The following is a 15,208-nucleotide window of genomic DNA, read 5'->3' on the forward strand; positions in this document are numbered from 1 at the left end:
CATTGTGTTTATTTGACTTAGTTTTAATTTTTTTTAAAATGAGGATGTATAAATGAATACTTTACAGTGTATATACAGAGTATAGTTTTAATTGTATTTATTTTTTTGATTTTTTTAAAGATAATAATCGATTATTATATTACTCTTTGCGTAATTGTATTTTTTTCAAATGTATTTTTTCAGCTAATAACAATAATGCATGGATCTGCATTGAGTTTATTTGACTTATTATTTGTTTTTTGTTTTTTTAATGAGGAAGTATAAATGAATACTTTACAGTGTATATAATAAGGCCTGTATACTGCAGTATACCCGAGTCCAAATTAGGATTGTTCATCCTTGACGGAGGCCTGCGCTCTACTGGGTGCCATGCTAGTTTGTTATTGTTTATTTATGTCTTTATTTTGCAGGATGTTGTAAAATTGCTTCAACCAATTTTTTACTGAAAAATAATAAAAATAATTTAGCATAATTTCTCTGAAAATATTGCATGATTTGTATTTCAAATAAAAATAAACAATATATATATATATATATTATTTTTTTTACATGTTATTGATTTTTTTAATTAAAGTATTTGTATAGTTTTAATTGTCTTTTGTTGTTGTTGTTTTTTAGATAATAATCAATTTTTTTTAACTCTTTGCGTAATTGTATTTTTTTCAAATGTTTTTTTTTTTAGCTAATAACAATAATGCATGGATCTGCATTGTGTTTATTTGACTTATTATTATTATTATTATTATTTTTTAATGAAGTATAAATGAATACTTTACAGTGTCTATAAGGCCTGAATACTGCAGTATACCCGAGTCCAAAATAGGATTATTCATCCTTGACGAAGGCCTGCGCTCTACTGGGTGCCATGCTAGTTTGTTATTGTTTATTTATGTCTTTATTTTGAAGGATGTTGTAAAATTGCCTCAACCAACTTTTTACAGAAAAATAATACAAATAATTCAGCATAATTTCTCAGAAAATATTGCATGATTTGTATTTCAAATAAAAATAAACAATATGTATATTTTCTTTTACATTTTATCGATTTAAAAAAATTATTTGTATAGTTTTAATTATTTTTTATTATTATTATTTTTTTTTTTTAGATAATAATCGTTTTTTGTTTTTTTTACTCTTTGCCTAATTTTTTTCAAACTTCTGTTTTTTTAATTAATAACAATAATGCATGGATCTGCATTGTGTTTATTTGACATATTATATATAGATATATATATATATTTTTTATTTATTTTTTTCTTTAATGAGGAAGTATAAATGAATACTTTACAGTGTATATAATGCCTGAATACTGCAGTATACCCGAATCCAAATTAGGATTGTTCATCCTTGACGAAGGCTTTTGTTATTGTTTATTTATGTCTTTATTTTGCAGGATGTCGTAAAAATGCCTCAACCAATTTTTTACAGAAAAATAATACAAATAACTTTACCTAAATTTTCAGAAAATATTGCATGATTTGTATTTCAAATAAAAATAAAAATAAATAATTATTTTTATTTTTACATTTTATCGATTTTTTTAAGTATCTGTATAGTTTTAATTGTATTGTTTTATTTTTTTTAGATAAAAATCAATATATTTTTTTTTTTTAACTCTTTGCTAAATTAAAAAAAATTTCAAATGTAATCTTTTAGCCAATAACAATAATGCATGGATCTGCATTGTGTTTATTTGACTTAGTATTTTTTTTTTTTTTTTAGGAAAAAGTATAAAATGAATACTTTACAGTGTATATAAGGCCTGAATACTGCATTATACCCGAGTCCAAAATAGGATTATTCATCCTTGACGGAGGCCTGCGCTCTACTGGGTGCCATGCTAGTTTGTTATTGTTTATTTATGTCTTTATTTAGCAGGATGTTGTAAAAATGCCTCAACCAATTTTTTACAGAAAAATAATGCAAATAATTTTACCTAAATTTTCAGAAAATATTGCATGATTTGTATTTCAAATAAAAATAAAAACAAATAATTATTTTTATTTTTACATTTTATCGATTTTTTTAAGTATCTGTATAGTTTTAATTGTATTGTTTTATTTTTTTTAGATAAAAATCAATATTTTTTTTTTTTAACTCTTTGCTAAATTAAAAACATTTTCAAATGTAATCTTTTAGCCAATAACAATAATGCATGGATCTGCATTGTGTTTATTTGACTTAGTATTTTTTATTTATTTTTTTTAATGAGGAAGTATAAATGAATACTTTACATTGTATATAAACCTGAATGTTGCAGTATACCCAAATCCAAATTAGGATTATTCATCCTTGACGGAGGCCTGCGCTCTACTGGGTGCCATGCTAGTTTGTTATTGTTTATTTATGTCTTTATTTAGCAGGATGTTGTAAAAATGCCTCAACCAATTTTTTACAGAAAAATAATGCAAATAATTTTACCTAATTTTTCAGAAAAAATTGAATGATTTCTATTTCAAATAAAAATAAACAATATGTATATTTTTTTTACATTTTATTGATTTTTTTAAAAATATTTGTATAGTTTTAATTATGTATTTATTTTTATTTTTTAGATAATCGTTTTTTGGTTTTTTTACTCTTTGCCTAATTTGTATTTTAAATAAAAATTTAAAAAAACAATTTTTATTTTACATTTTATCGATTTTTTTTAAGTATCTGTATAGTTTTAATTGTATTTATTTTATTTTTTTTATTGTTTTTTAGATAATCTATTTTTTTTTTTTTAACTCTACGTAATTTTATTTTTTTCCAAATGTATTTTTTTTTAGCTAATAACAATAATGCATGGATCTGCATTGTGTTTATTTGACTTAGTATTTTTTTTTTCATTTTTATTTTTTTAGGAGAAAGTATAAATGAATACTTTACAGTGTATGTAAGGCCTGAATACTGCAGTATACCCGAGTCCAAATTAGGATTGTTCATCCTTCACGGACGCCTTTGTTATTGTTTATTTATGTATTTATTTTGCAGGATGTTGTAAAAATGCCTCAACCAATTTTTTACAGAAAAATAATACAAATAATTTAACCTGATTTTTCAGAAAATATTGCATGATTTGTATTTTAAAAAAAAATATATATATATATTTTGACATTTTATAAAAAAATTTAAAGTATCTTTATAGTTTTAATTTTATTTATTTTATTTTTTATTGTTTTTTAGATAATCTATTTTTTTTTTTTTTTAACGTTGCGTAATTTTATTTTTTTTAAATGTATTTTTTTAAGCTAATAACTAATGCATGGGTCTGCATTGTGTTTATTTGACTTAGTATTTATTTTATTTTTTTTAATGAGGAAGTATGAATGAATACTTTACAGTGTATGTAAGGCCTGAATACTGCAGTATCCCCGAGTCTAAATTAGGATTATTCATCCTTGACGGAGGCCTGCGCCATCTTAATCACCATCATCATTAGCATCGTCGTTCATGTTCCCATGGTCTGCCGGAGTGTCACGTCACCTTGGGTCGGCTCCAGCTTGGTGCAGAATTAAGCAAGATTGATGGATTCATTAGTTAAGCACCTAGTCAGCAAATAAATACTGCAGTTCTTTTACCTCTCATATTTTTTGATCCATTCATGCGGAGACTCTTAGGGAGGGAAAAGATAGTTTCCTTTTCTCGACACACTTGCAGAAACCAACTGTGTACAATGTGTGAAGAGACCGACCTCCCAGGCACGTTTGGTCATTAAAAGGAGAACTTTTTGTCACACTTGTATGACAGTTGGGCATGTTAAGACGCAGCATATATGCAAGAGTTTGCTTCTTTTTACACTTATATGACAGTTTAGAATGTTCAAATGTGTCAGTAAAGCAGTTTGACCCTGGAACAGATTATTCCGTATTTTTCAGACTACAAATCGCAGTTTTTTTCATAGTTTGGCCGACTTATACTCAGGAGTGACTTATGTGTGAAATTATGAACACATTACCGTAAAAAATATCAAATAATATTATTTAGCTCATTCACGTAAGATTTCATGGAATTTATTGATTAGGAGTGAGAGATTGTTTGGTAAACGTATAGCATGTTCTATATGTTATAGTTATTTGAATGACTCTTACCATAATATGTTACGTTAACATACCATTTGGTTATTTATGCCTCATATAACGTACACTTATTCAGCCTGTTGTTCACTATTCTTTATTTATTTTAAATTGCCTTTCAAATGTCTATTCTTGGTGTTGGCTTTTATCAAATAAATTTCCCCCAAAAATGCGACTTATACTACAGTGCGACTTATATGTTTTTTTTCCCTTCTTTATTATGCGACTTATACTCCGGAGCGACTTATAGTCCGAACAATACGGTAATACTTGTATGTTGAAGCACAGTACGTCTGACTATGGTAACCGTAAAGCGACGACAAACCATAAAACATTTTGGCAAATTTTTGAGTACCGTGTGTAAGGTTCTATATTCTCAATGGAACATTTAAAGTTTTGGTGTTGTTGTTTTTTTACTGGCATCATCTTGCAGTCTACGCGTATCTCTTATGTGTGACTGCCATCTATCATTACACTGTGTACCAAATAAAATAGCTTCGAGGTCGGTAAGCACAACCAGAATGATGCCGCACATTAGGCGCACCGGGCTATAGGGCGCACTGTCGATTTTTGAGAAAATGTAAGGATTTTAAGTGCGCCTTATAGTCCAAAAAATTTGTAAATGTTTATTTATATACCTTAATTGTTTGTAACACAGCAGTAAAACGGCTTATCATGCAAAACCAAAGCTAGCTCTCCAATTAGCTAAAAAAAATAAATAAAAAAATTGGGTGAATTTACTGAGGAATTTGTGAAACTGAGAGAAAACCAAAACAATGCCATAATGTACATAAGTTAATAATACTAACACAGACACTTAAATGTGTTAGCATATTCGCTAATGCTAACGACGCCGGCTTGAGCGCGTTACGACAGCGCGTACAAATATGCACGAAAACACTCTTGGGACGGTTTAGGAGGTATGAATTGTTTTAGTTATATTGTAAATCTTACTTGGAGTGAGGAACGAAGAAGCCTTTCGAGCAGAAACGCTCGGGACGGTTGTACTTCCGGTTCAAGGAACAAAAATACGGTAAATCATAAACTAAGAAAAAAAGAAAAAGAAGTTTCTCAGTGTGAATATTAAATATCTTGTCGTTGCAGTCTATTCAATTGAATATAAGTTGAAAAGGATTTGCAAATCTTTGTATTCCGTTTTTATTTACCATTTACACAACGTGCCAACTTTACTGGTTTTGGGGTTTGTAATATCTGTCATGATCTGTGGTCTGGATTATGTTTTGTTATTAGGGACCGAGTCCCTTTAGGATAGAGGACCCTATTGTATTTGTAGCGTTTTATTATTATACCGCCGCCTCTTTGAGCTGTAATTTGACCCCCTTAACATGCTTCAAAACTCACCAAATTGGACACACACATCAGGACTAGCGAAAATTGCGATCTAATCAAAAAACCAAACCCCAAAACTCAAAATTGCGCCCCCTAGGAAGAAAACACAGACACAACTGCCTGTAACTCCCAGTAGGAATGTCGTAGAGACATGAAACAAAAACCTCTATGTAGGTCTCACTTAGACCTATATTTCATTCACTGACAACCCCCAGCAAAAATCAACAGGAAGTTTGCAATTCCCCCTTCAAAACTAAAGTTGTGTAAAAACAGTCACCTTTTTTCAAACATTATCTCCTCTGAGCGCGTTTGACGTGTCGGCTTCAAATTAGCACAGGAGAGAGATTGAACCCTTCTGATTAAAAGTTGATGAAAGAGTTTTAATTACTGCTCCGGTTTGGATTTTATGAGCCCTCAAAGTCGGTCCCGGCCATCGCTGCTTGCAGCTTTAATTTTTTTGTTAGTTTTTGGACTCTTTTTAGTTCCTGTTTTGCGCTCCCTTGTTTGTTTAGTCACCATGGCGACTCAATAGTTTTCACCTGCCTCATGTGTTCGGGACACGCACCTGTTCTAATCAGGAGACTACTATTTAAGTCTGTCGTTGCCAGTTAGTCGGTCTGGCGACATTGATTCTTTTCATGCCATAGTTCATGCTTATATTCATGCTCTTTTCTTGTTTCATGCCATGCCAAGAAAGTTTTGTTTATTCATGCCACAGTTGGCGAGTTTTTGTTTTGCCCTGTCCATAGTCTACGCTAAGTGTTAGTTTTTGCTTCCTGCGCTAAGTTGTGCCTTCGCCTTGTGCGCCTTTTTTGTTGGTACCTGTTTGAGACTGATTATTAAATATGTTCCTACCTGCTATCGTTGTCCAGAAAAGTCAGTTTGCGTCCTGGGAGAACAATCCTCGCAGTAAGCTGCGAAAAAACCCTCGTCACGACAATATCTAATAAAAAAAAATGTATAGATAAATGTTATCTATGTATTTACAGACACATATTTGTGTTTTTTGTTCATTAATAGTATCCGCTTGTCAGCTTGTTGTCATTTCATGATGCCTTTATCTCTATGTCAACATTTTGATAGAGAGGGGTATTTTTATTTTTATTTATTTTTTAAGTTGTGTACATTTACATGTACAAACCCCGTTTCCATATGAGTTGGGAAATTGTGTTAGATGTAAATATAAACGGAATACAATGATTTGCAAATCCTTTTCAACCCATATTCAGTTGAATATGCTACAAAGACAACATATTTGATGTTCAAACTTTTTTTGCAAATAATCATTAACTTTAGAATTTGATGCCAGCAACACGTGGCAAAGAAGTTGGGAAAGGTGGCAAAAAATACTGATAAAGTTGAGGAATGCTCATCAAACACTTATTTGGAACATCCCACAGGTGAACAGGCAAATTGGGAACAGGTGGGTGCCATGATTGGGTATAAAAGTAGATTCCATGAAATGCTCGGTCATTCACAAACAAGGATGGGGCGAGGGTCACCACTTTGTCAACAAATGCGTGAGCAAATTGTTGAACAGTTTAAGAAAAACCTTTCTCAACCAGCTATTGCAAGGAACTTAGGGATTTCACCATCTACGGTCCGTAATATCATCAAAGGGTTCAGAGAATCTGGAGAAATGACTGCACGTAAGCAGCTAAGCCCGTGACCTTCGATCTTTCAGGCTGTAATGCATTAACAAGCAACATCAATGTGTAAAGGATATCACCACATGGGCTCAGGAACACTTCAGAAACCCACTGTCAGTAACTACAGTTGGTCGCTACATCTGTAAATGCAAGTTAAAACTCTTCTATGCAAGGCGAAAACCGTTTATCAACAACACCCAGAAACGCCGTCGGCTTCGCCGGGCTTGAGCTCATCTAAGATGGACTGATACAAAGTAGAAAAGTGTTCTGTGGTCTGACGAGTCCACATTTCAAATTGTTTTTGGAAACTGTGGACGTCGTGTCCTCCGGACCAAAGAGGAAAAGAACCATCCGGAGTTGAAAGTGTAAAAGCCAGCATGTGTGATGGTATGGGGGTGTATTAGTGCCCAAGACATGGGTAACTTACACATCTGTGAAGGCGCCATTAATGCTGAAAGGTACATACAGGTTTTGGAGCAACATATGTTGCCATCCAAGCAACGTTACCATGGACGCCCCTGCTTATTTCAGCCACGGGGGGCCACAGTTTGACCCTGGAACAGACAATTTCTACTGACATAATCAAAAGTGGTTAACTTCTTTTTACACTTGTTAGGGATGTTAAAACCTTCCATGTACTCTTTTATAACATTTTATAGTGGCCACAGTTTGACCCTGGAACAGACTATTTCTCTAGAAGTGGTTCACTTCTTTTTACACTTGCTAGGGATGTTAAAACCTTCCATGTACTCTTTTAGAACACCTTTTACGCTGGCTACAACTATACACAACAACACATTAACAAAATGCTGCGTCACGTGAAGTAATCATTTTGAAAATTGAAAAAAAACACAAGAAAAAAAACCAAAAAAACATGGTGTTTTGATATTAGTATAAAACTCAAAGCAGTTTGGCTACTGAAGACGAAGTCTAATAAACAAGCTTTGTTCTTCTCCCATGCCTCCTAGTGGTTCAGTTCAGTTTGGCCAACAAAAAATAAACAGGAGTGACACCTCCCACATCGAATACGCAATCTTCACAGCCTGTGTTCAGTTCGTTGAGATGACGAAACGTCAAATGTTAGCTAATGAAATGGGGGCTCGACAAAGACCCCTGTGGCGCTCCGACTGTGGGGCCACGTTAATAATACCAAAATAAACAGTAAATACTAAATGTACTTTTTACTCTTGTCAAGAATGTTCAAAGGTGACTTCAAATACTTGTGCACTCGATGGGGGAAAAAATGTGTTTGACCTTGGAACTGACTATTTTTATTTACATTATGATCCAAAGTGCTTCACTTCTTTTTACACCCGTATGGAACTGACTGTGTCTTTAAACATGACATGTACACTTAATAAATATGTTATTGTGGCCACAGTTTGACCCTGGCACAGACTATTGTAGGGGTGTCCAAAAGTATATATAACAACTTTTACGGTGGCCACAGTTTGACCCTGGAACAGACAATTTCTACTGACATGATCAAAAGTGGTTAACTTCTTTTTACACTTGTTAGGGATGTTAAAACTTTGCATGAACTCTTTTAGAACACCTTTTACGGTGGCCACAGTTTGACCCTGGAACAGACTATTTCTACTGACATGAACAAAAGTGGTTCACTTCTTTTTGCACTTGTTAGGGATGTTAAAACCTTCTATGGTGGCCAGAGTTTGACCCTGGAACAGACTATTCCGACTGTCATGATCAAAAGTGGTTCACTTCTTTTTACACTTGTCAGGGATGTTAAAACCTTCCACATACTATTTTATAGAATATTTTACGGTGGCCACAGTTTGACCCTGGAACAGACAATTTCTACTGACATGATCAAAAGTGGTTAACTTCTTTTTACACTTGTTAGGGATGTCAAAACCTTCCACACACTCTTTTATAGAACCTTCTATGGTGGCCACAGTTTAACCCTGGAACAGACTATTTCTTCTGACAATTTCAAAAGTGGTTAACTTCTTTTTACACTTGTTAGGGATGTTAAAACTTTGCATGAACTCTTTTAGAACACCTTTTTTAGTGGGCACAGTTTGACCCTGGAACAGACAATTTCTACAGAAGTGGTTCACTTCTTTTTACACTTGCTAAGGATTTTAAAACGTTGCATGTACTCTTTTACAGAATATTTTACGGTGGCCACAGTTTGACCCTGGAACAGACCATTTCTCCAGAAGTGGTTCACTTCTTTTTACACTTGTTAGGGATGTTAAAACTTTGCATGAACTCTTTTAGAACACCTTTTATGGTGGCCACAGTTTGACCCTGGAACAGACTATTTCTACTGACATGATCAAAAGTGGTTCACTTCTTTTTGCACTTGTTAGGGATGTTAAAACCTTCCATGTACTCTTTTATAGAACCTTCTATGGTGGCCACAGTTTGACCCTGGAACAGACTATTTCTACTGAGATGATCAAAAGTGGTTCACTTCTTTTTACACTTGTTAGGGATGTTAAAACTTTGCATGAACTCTTTTAGAACACCTTTTATAGTGTCCACAGTTTGACCCTGGAACAGACAATTTCTCCAGAAGTGGTTCACTTCTTTTTACACTTGCTAAGGATTTTAAAACGTTGCATGTACTCTTTTATAGAATATTTTACGGTGGCCACAGTTTGACCCTGGAACAGACAATTTCTCCAGAAGTGGTTCACTTCTTTTTACACTTGTTAGGGATGTTAAAACTTTGCATGAACTCTTTTAGAACACCTTTTATGGTGGCCACAGTTTGACCCTGGAACAGACTATTTCTACTGACATGATCAAAAGTGGTTCACTTCTTTTTGCACTTGTTAGGGATGTTAAAACCTTCCATGTACTCTTTTATAGAACCTTCTATGGTGGCCACAGTTTAACCCTGGAACAGACTATTTCTTCTGACAATTTCAAAAGTGGTTAACTTCTTTTTACACTTGTTAGGGATGTTAAAACTTTGCATGAACTCTTTTAGAACACCTTATATAGTGTCCACAGTTTGACCCTGGAACAGACTATTTCTCCAGAAGTGGTTCACTTCTTTTTACACTTGCTAAGGATTTTAAAACGTTGCATGTACTCTTTTATAGAATATTTTACGGTGGCCACAGTTTGACCCTGGAACAGACTATTTCTCCAGAAGTGGTTCACTTCTTTTTACACTTGTTAGGGATGTTAAAACTTTGCATGAACTCTTTTAGAACACCTTTTATAGTGTCCACAGTTTGACCCTGGAACAGACAATTTCTCCAGAAGTGGTTCACTTCTTTTTACACTTGCTAAGGATTTTAAAACGTTGCATGTACTCTTTTATAGAATATTTTACGGTGGCCACAGTTTGACTCTGGAACAGACTATTTCTCTAGAAGTGGTTAACTTCTTTTTACAGTTTAGAACAACTTTGACGGTGGCCACAGTTTGACCTGGAACGGACTATTTCTACTGTCATGATCAAAAATGGTTAACTTCTTTTTACACTTGTTAGGGATGTTAAAACCTTCCATGTACTCTTTTATAAAATGTTATAGTGGCCACAGTTTGACCCTGGAACAGACAATTTCTCCAGAAGTGGTGCCCTTCTTTTTACACTTGCTAAGGATTTTAAAACGTTGCATGTACTCTTTTATAGAATATTTTACAGTGGCCACAGTTTGACCCTGGAACAGACTATTCCTCTAGAAGTGGTTCACTTCTTTTTACACTTGTTAGGGATTTTAAAATGTTGCATGAACTCTTTTAGAACACCTTTTTATAGTGGCCACAGTTTGACCCTGGAACGAACTATTTCTACTGACGTGATCAAGAGTGGTTCACTTCTTTTTACACTTGTTAGGGATGTTAAAACCTTCCATGTACTCTTTTATAGAACCTTCTATGGTGGCCACAGTTTGACCCTGGAACAGACTATTTCTACTGAGATGATCAAAAGTGGTTCACTTCTTTTTACACTTGTTAGGGATGTTAAAACTTTGCATAAACTCTTTTGGAACACCTTTTACATGGGGCCACAGTTTGACCCTGGAACAGACTATTTCTCCGGAAGTGGTTCACTTCTTTTTACACTTGCTAAGGATTTTAAAACGTTGCATGTACTCTTTTATAGCATATTTTACGGTGGCCACAGTTTGACCCTGGAACAGACTATTTCTCTAGAAGTGCTTAACTTCTTTTTACACTTGTTAGGGATGTTAAAACTTTGCATGAACTCTTTTAGAACACCTTTTACGGGGGCCACAGTTTGACCCTGGAACAGACTATTTCTACTGACATGATCAAAAGTGGTTCACTTCTTTTTACACTTGTTAGGGATTTTAAAACGTTGCATGTACTCTTTTATAGAATATTTTACGGTGGCCACAGTTTGACCCTGGAACAGACTATTTCTCCAGAAGTGGTTCACTTCTTTTTACACTTGTTAGGGATGTTAAAACTTTGCATGAACTCTTTTAGAACACCTTTTATAGTGGCCACAGTTTGACCCTGGAACAGACAATTTCTCCAGAAGTGGTTCACTTCTTTTTACACTTGTTAGGGATGTTAAAACTTTGCATGAACTCTTTTAGAACAACTTTTACGGTGGCCACAGTTTGACCCTGGAACAGACTATTTCTACTGACATGAACAAAAGTGGTTAACTTCTTTTTGCACTTGTTAGGGATGTTAAAACCTTCCATGTACTCTTTTATAGAACCTTCTATGGTGGCCACAGTTTGACCCTGGAACAGACTATTTCTACTGAGATGATCAAAAGTGGTTCACTTCTTTTTACACTTGTTAGGGATGTTAAAACTTTGCATAAACTCTTTTAGAACACCTTTTACATGTGGCCACAGTTTGACCCTGCAACAGACAATTTCTCCAGAAGTGGTTCACTTATTTTTACACTTGCGAAGGATTTTAAAACGTTGCATGTACTCTTTTATAGAATATTTTACGGTGGCCACAGTTTGACCCTGGAACAGACTATTTCTCTAGAAGTGCTTAACTTCTTTTTACACTTGTTAGGGATGTTAAAACTTTGCATGAACTCTTTTAGAACACCTTTTACGGGGGCCACAGTTTGACCCTGGAACAGACTATTTCTACTGACATGATCAAAAGTGGTTCACTTCTTTTTACACTTGTTAGGGATTTTAAAACGTTGCATGTACTCTTTTATAGAATATTTTACAGTGGCCACAGTTTGACCCTGGAACAGACTATTTCTCCAGAAGTGGTTCACTTCTTTTTACACTTGTTAGGGATGTTAAAACTTTGCATGAACTCTTTTAGAACACCTTTTACGGTGGCCACAGTTTGACCCTGGAACAAACTATTTATCCAGAAGTGGTTCACTTCTTTTTACACTTGCTAAGGATGTTAAAACTTTGCATGAACTCTTTTAGAACATCTGTTATGGGGGCCACAGTTTGACCCTGGAACAGACTATGTCCATCTCCATCATCAATACTGGTTAACTTCTTTTTACGCTCGCTAGGGATGTTAAAACCTTCCATGTACTCTTTTATAGAATATTTTACGGGGGCCACAGTTTGACCCTGGAACAGACTGTTCCTCCAGAAGTGGTTCACTTCTTTTTACACTTGTTAGGGATTTTAAAACGTTGCATGAACTGTTTTAGAACACCTTTTACGGTGGCCACAGTTTGACCCTGGAACAGACTATTTCTACTGTCATGATCAAAAATGGTTCACTTCTTTTTACACTTGTTAGGGATGTTAAAACCTTCCATGTACTCTTTTATAGAATAACTTACGGGGGCCACAGTTTGACCCTGGAACAGACTGTTCCTCCAGAAGTGGTTCACTTCTTTTTACACTTGTTAGGGATTTCAAAACGTTGCATGAACTCTTTTAGAACACCTTTTACGGGGGCCACAGTTTGACCCTGGAACAGACTATTTCTACTGACATGATCAAAAGTGATTCATTTCTTTTTACACTTGCTACGGATTTTAAAACGTTGCATGTACTCTTTTATAGAATATTTTACGGTAGCCACAGTTTGACCCTGGAACAGACTATTTCTCCAGAAGGGGTTAACTTCTTTTTACACTTGTTAAGGATGTTAAAACTTTGCATGAACTCTTTTAGAACACCTTTTATAGTGGCCACAGTTTGACCCTGGAACAGACAATTTCTCCAGAAGTGGTTCACTTCTTTTTACACTTGTTAGGGATGTTAAAACTTTGCATGAACTCTTTTAGAACAACTTTTACGGTGGCCACAGTTTGACCCTGGAACAGACTATTTCTACTGACATGAACAAAAGTGGTTAACTTCTTTTTGCACTTGTTAGGGATGTTAAAACCTTCCATGTACTCTTTTATAGAACCTTCTATGGTGGCCACAGTTTGACCCTGGAACAGACTATTTCTACTGAGATGATCAAAAGTGGTTCACTTCTTTTTACACTTGTTAGGGATGTTAAAACTTTGCATAAACTCTTTTAGAACACCTTTTACATGTGGCCACAGCTTGACCCTGGAACAGACTATTTCTTCTGACAATTTCAAAAGTGGTTCACTTCTTTTTACACTTGTTAGTGATGTTAAAACTTTGCATGAACTCTTTTAGAACACCTTTATAGTGGCCACAGCTTGACCCTGGAACAGACTATTTCTTCTGACAATTTCAAAAGTGGTTCACTTCTTTTTACACTTGCTAAGGATGTTAAAACTTTTGCATGAACTCTTTTAGAACACTTTTACGGTGGCCACAGTTTGACCCTGGAACAAACTATTTATCCAGAAGTGGTTCACTTCTTTTTACACTTGCTAAGGATGTTAAAACTTTGCATGAACTCTTTTAGAACACCTTTTACGGGGGCCACAGTTTGACCCTGGAACGGATCGGCATGCGTTTTCCCGTGGCTGGCGGGCACGCACCTGTAGCACGGCCTTCATGGTGGGCGGGCTGACCGTGGCCGTGCAGATGTTCTCGCCCCGGCGCGCCTCCTGGCCCATGATGACGAGCATCGGCGCCGCCAGGGCGAAGGCGGCGAGCCACATGCCGCTGATGAGCTTCTTGGTGCGGCTGCGCGACATGATGCTCTTGGCCTTGAAGGGGTGGCAGATGGCCATGTAGCGCTCCACGCTCAGGGACGCGATGTTGAAGGCGGTGGCGTAGGCGCAGCTGTCCCGCAGGAAGTAGTAGCCGCGGCACACGGCGTCCCCGAACACCCACGGGTGGTGCACCCAGATGAAGTTGTACAGCTCGATGGGCATGGACAGCAGCAGGATGAGCAGGTCGGACACGGCCAGGCTGCCCAGGTGGAAGTGGACCGTGCTCTGCAGGTTCTGCAGGCTCTTCCTGCGCAGCAGGGTGCACAGGGTCACGCAGTTGCCCAGCGCGCCCACGGCGAACACCAGCGCGTAGATGACGGTCACGAGCACCTTGGAGAAGGCGTCCGTGTTGACGTCCAGGTCGCCCTCCCACTCCTCGTCCTCCTCGGCGGTGCCGTTGGGCAGGAGGAGGCTCCGGTTCCACCAAAGTCCCTGCGCCCACGCGTCCAGCATCAGGTGCGTCCGGTTGGCGTCCATGTCGGCGCGCGCACCCTCCACGCGCGCGAGGGTGGGACCCGATCCGGTGTGGGGAGGACGCGGCGGACGAGCTTTTTATGTTCTGCAGCAGGAGGCGTGGACCCTCTGATGACGTCACAAGGAAGGGGGGGGGGGGTTCTCCAGTTCACATGCGCGCGTCAATGATTCATCCATTCATGCTTTTTTCTACCGCTTGTCCCTTTCGGGGCCGCAGCGGTGCGCTGGAGCCTATTGCGCAATAGAAACATTAAAAATAAAAAGGGACAAGCGGTAGGAAAAAAAATGGAGGGATGGAAGTCTTTTTCACAATTAAGACACAATTGTTTTTCATTCATGCAAAAGGACATTTTAAACATCTTGTTTTCACATCCAAGATTCATCCATTCATCCTTTTTTAGAGCCTATATTGCGCAATAGCAACATTTACTTTATGGCAGGTAAAATGATGCCAACATTTCGTGGTAGTAAAAAGGGACAAGCGGTAGGAAAAAAGGAGGGATGGAAGTCTTTTTCACAATGAAGACACAATTATTTTTCATTCATCCATTTTTCTACCGCTTGTCCCTTTCGGGGTCGCTGGAGCCTATTGCGCAATAGAAACATTTACTTTATGGCACCAACAT

The 15,208-nt window shown here is 36.4% G+C and overlaps 1 protein-coding gene across 1 annotated transcript in view; it reads right to left on the bottom strand.

Moving 5' to 3' along the window:
• The window catches only part of ntsr1 (neurotensin receptor 1 (high affinity)), a 111,277-nt gene extending 96,692 nt beyond the window's left edge, over window positions 1-14,585 (bottom strand). Inside the window, exon 1 of the mRNA XM_061969857.1 lies at window positions 13,932-14,585. Within this exon, the coding sequence (XP_061825841.1) occupies window positions 13,932-14,585 (654 nt within the window). The remainder of the gene's footprint in view (window positions 1-13,931) is intronic.
• Between the last annotated feature and the right edge of the window lie 623 nt (window positions 14,586-15,208).

The sequence above is a fragment of the Nerophis lumbriciformis genome, linkage group LG01 (assembly GCF_033978685.3).
Source record: "Nerophis lumbriciformis linkage group LG01, RoL_Nlum_v2.1, whole genome shotgun sequence".
Classification (NCBI taxonomy): Eukaryota; Metazoa; Chordata; class Actinopteri; order Syngnathiformes; family Syngnathidae; genus Nerophis; species Nerophis lumbriciformis.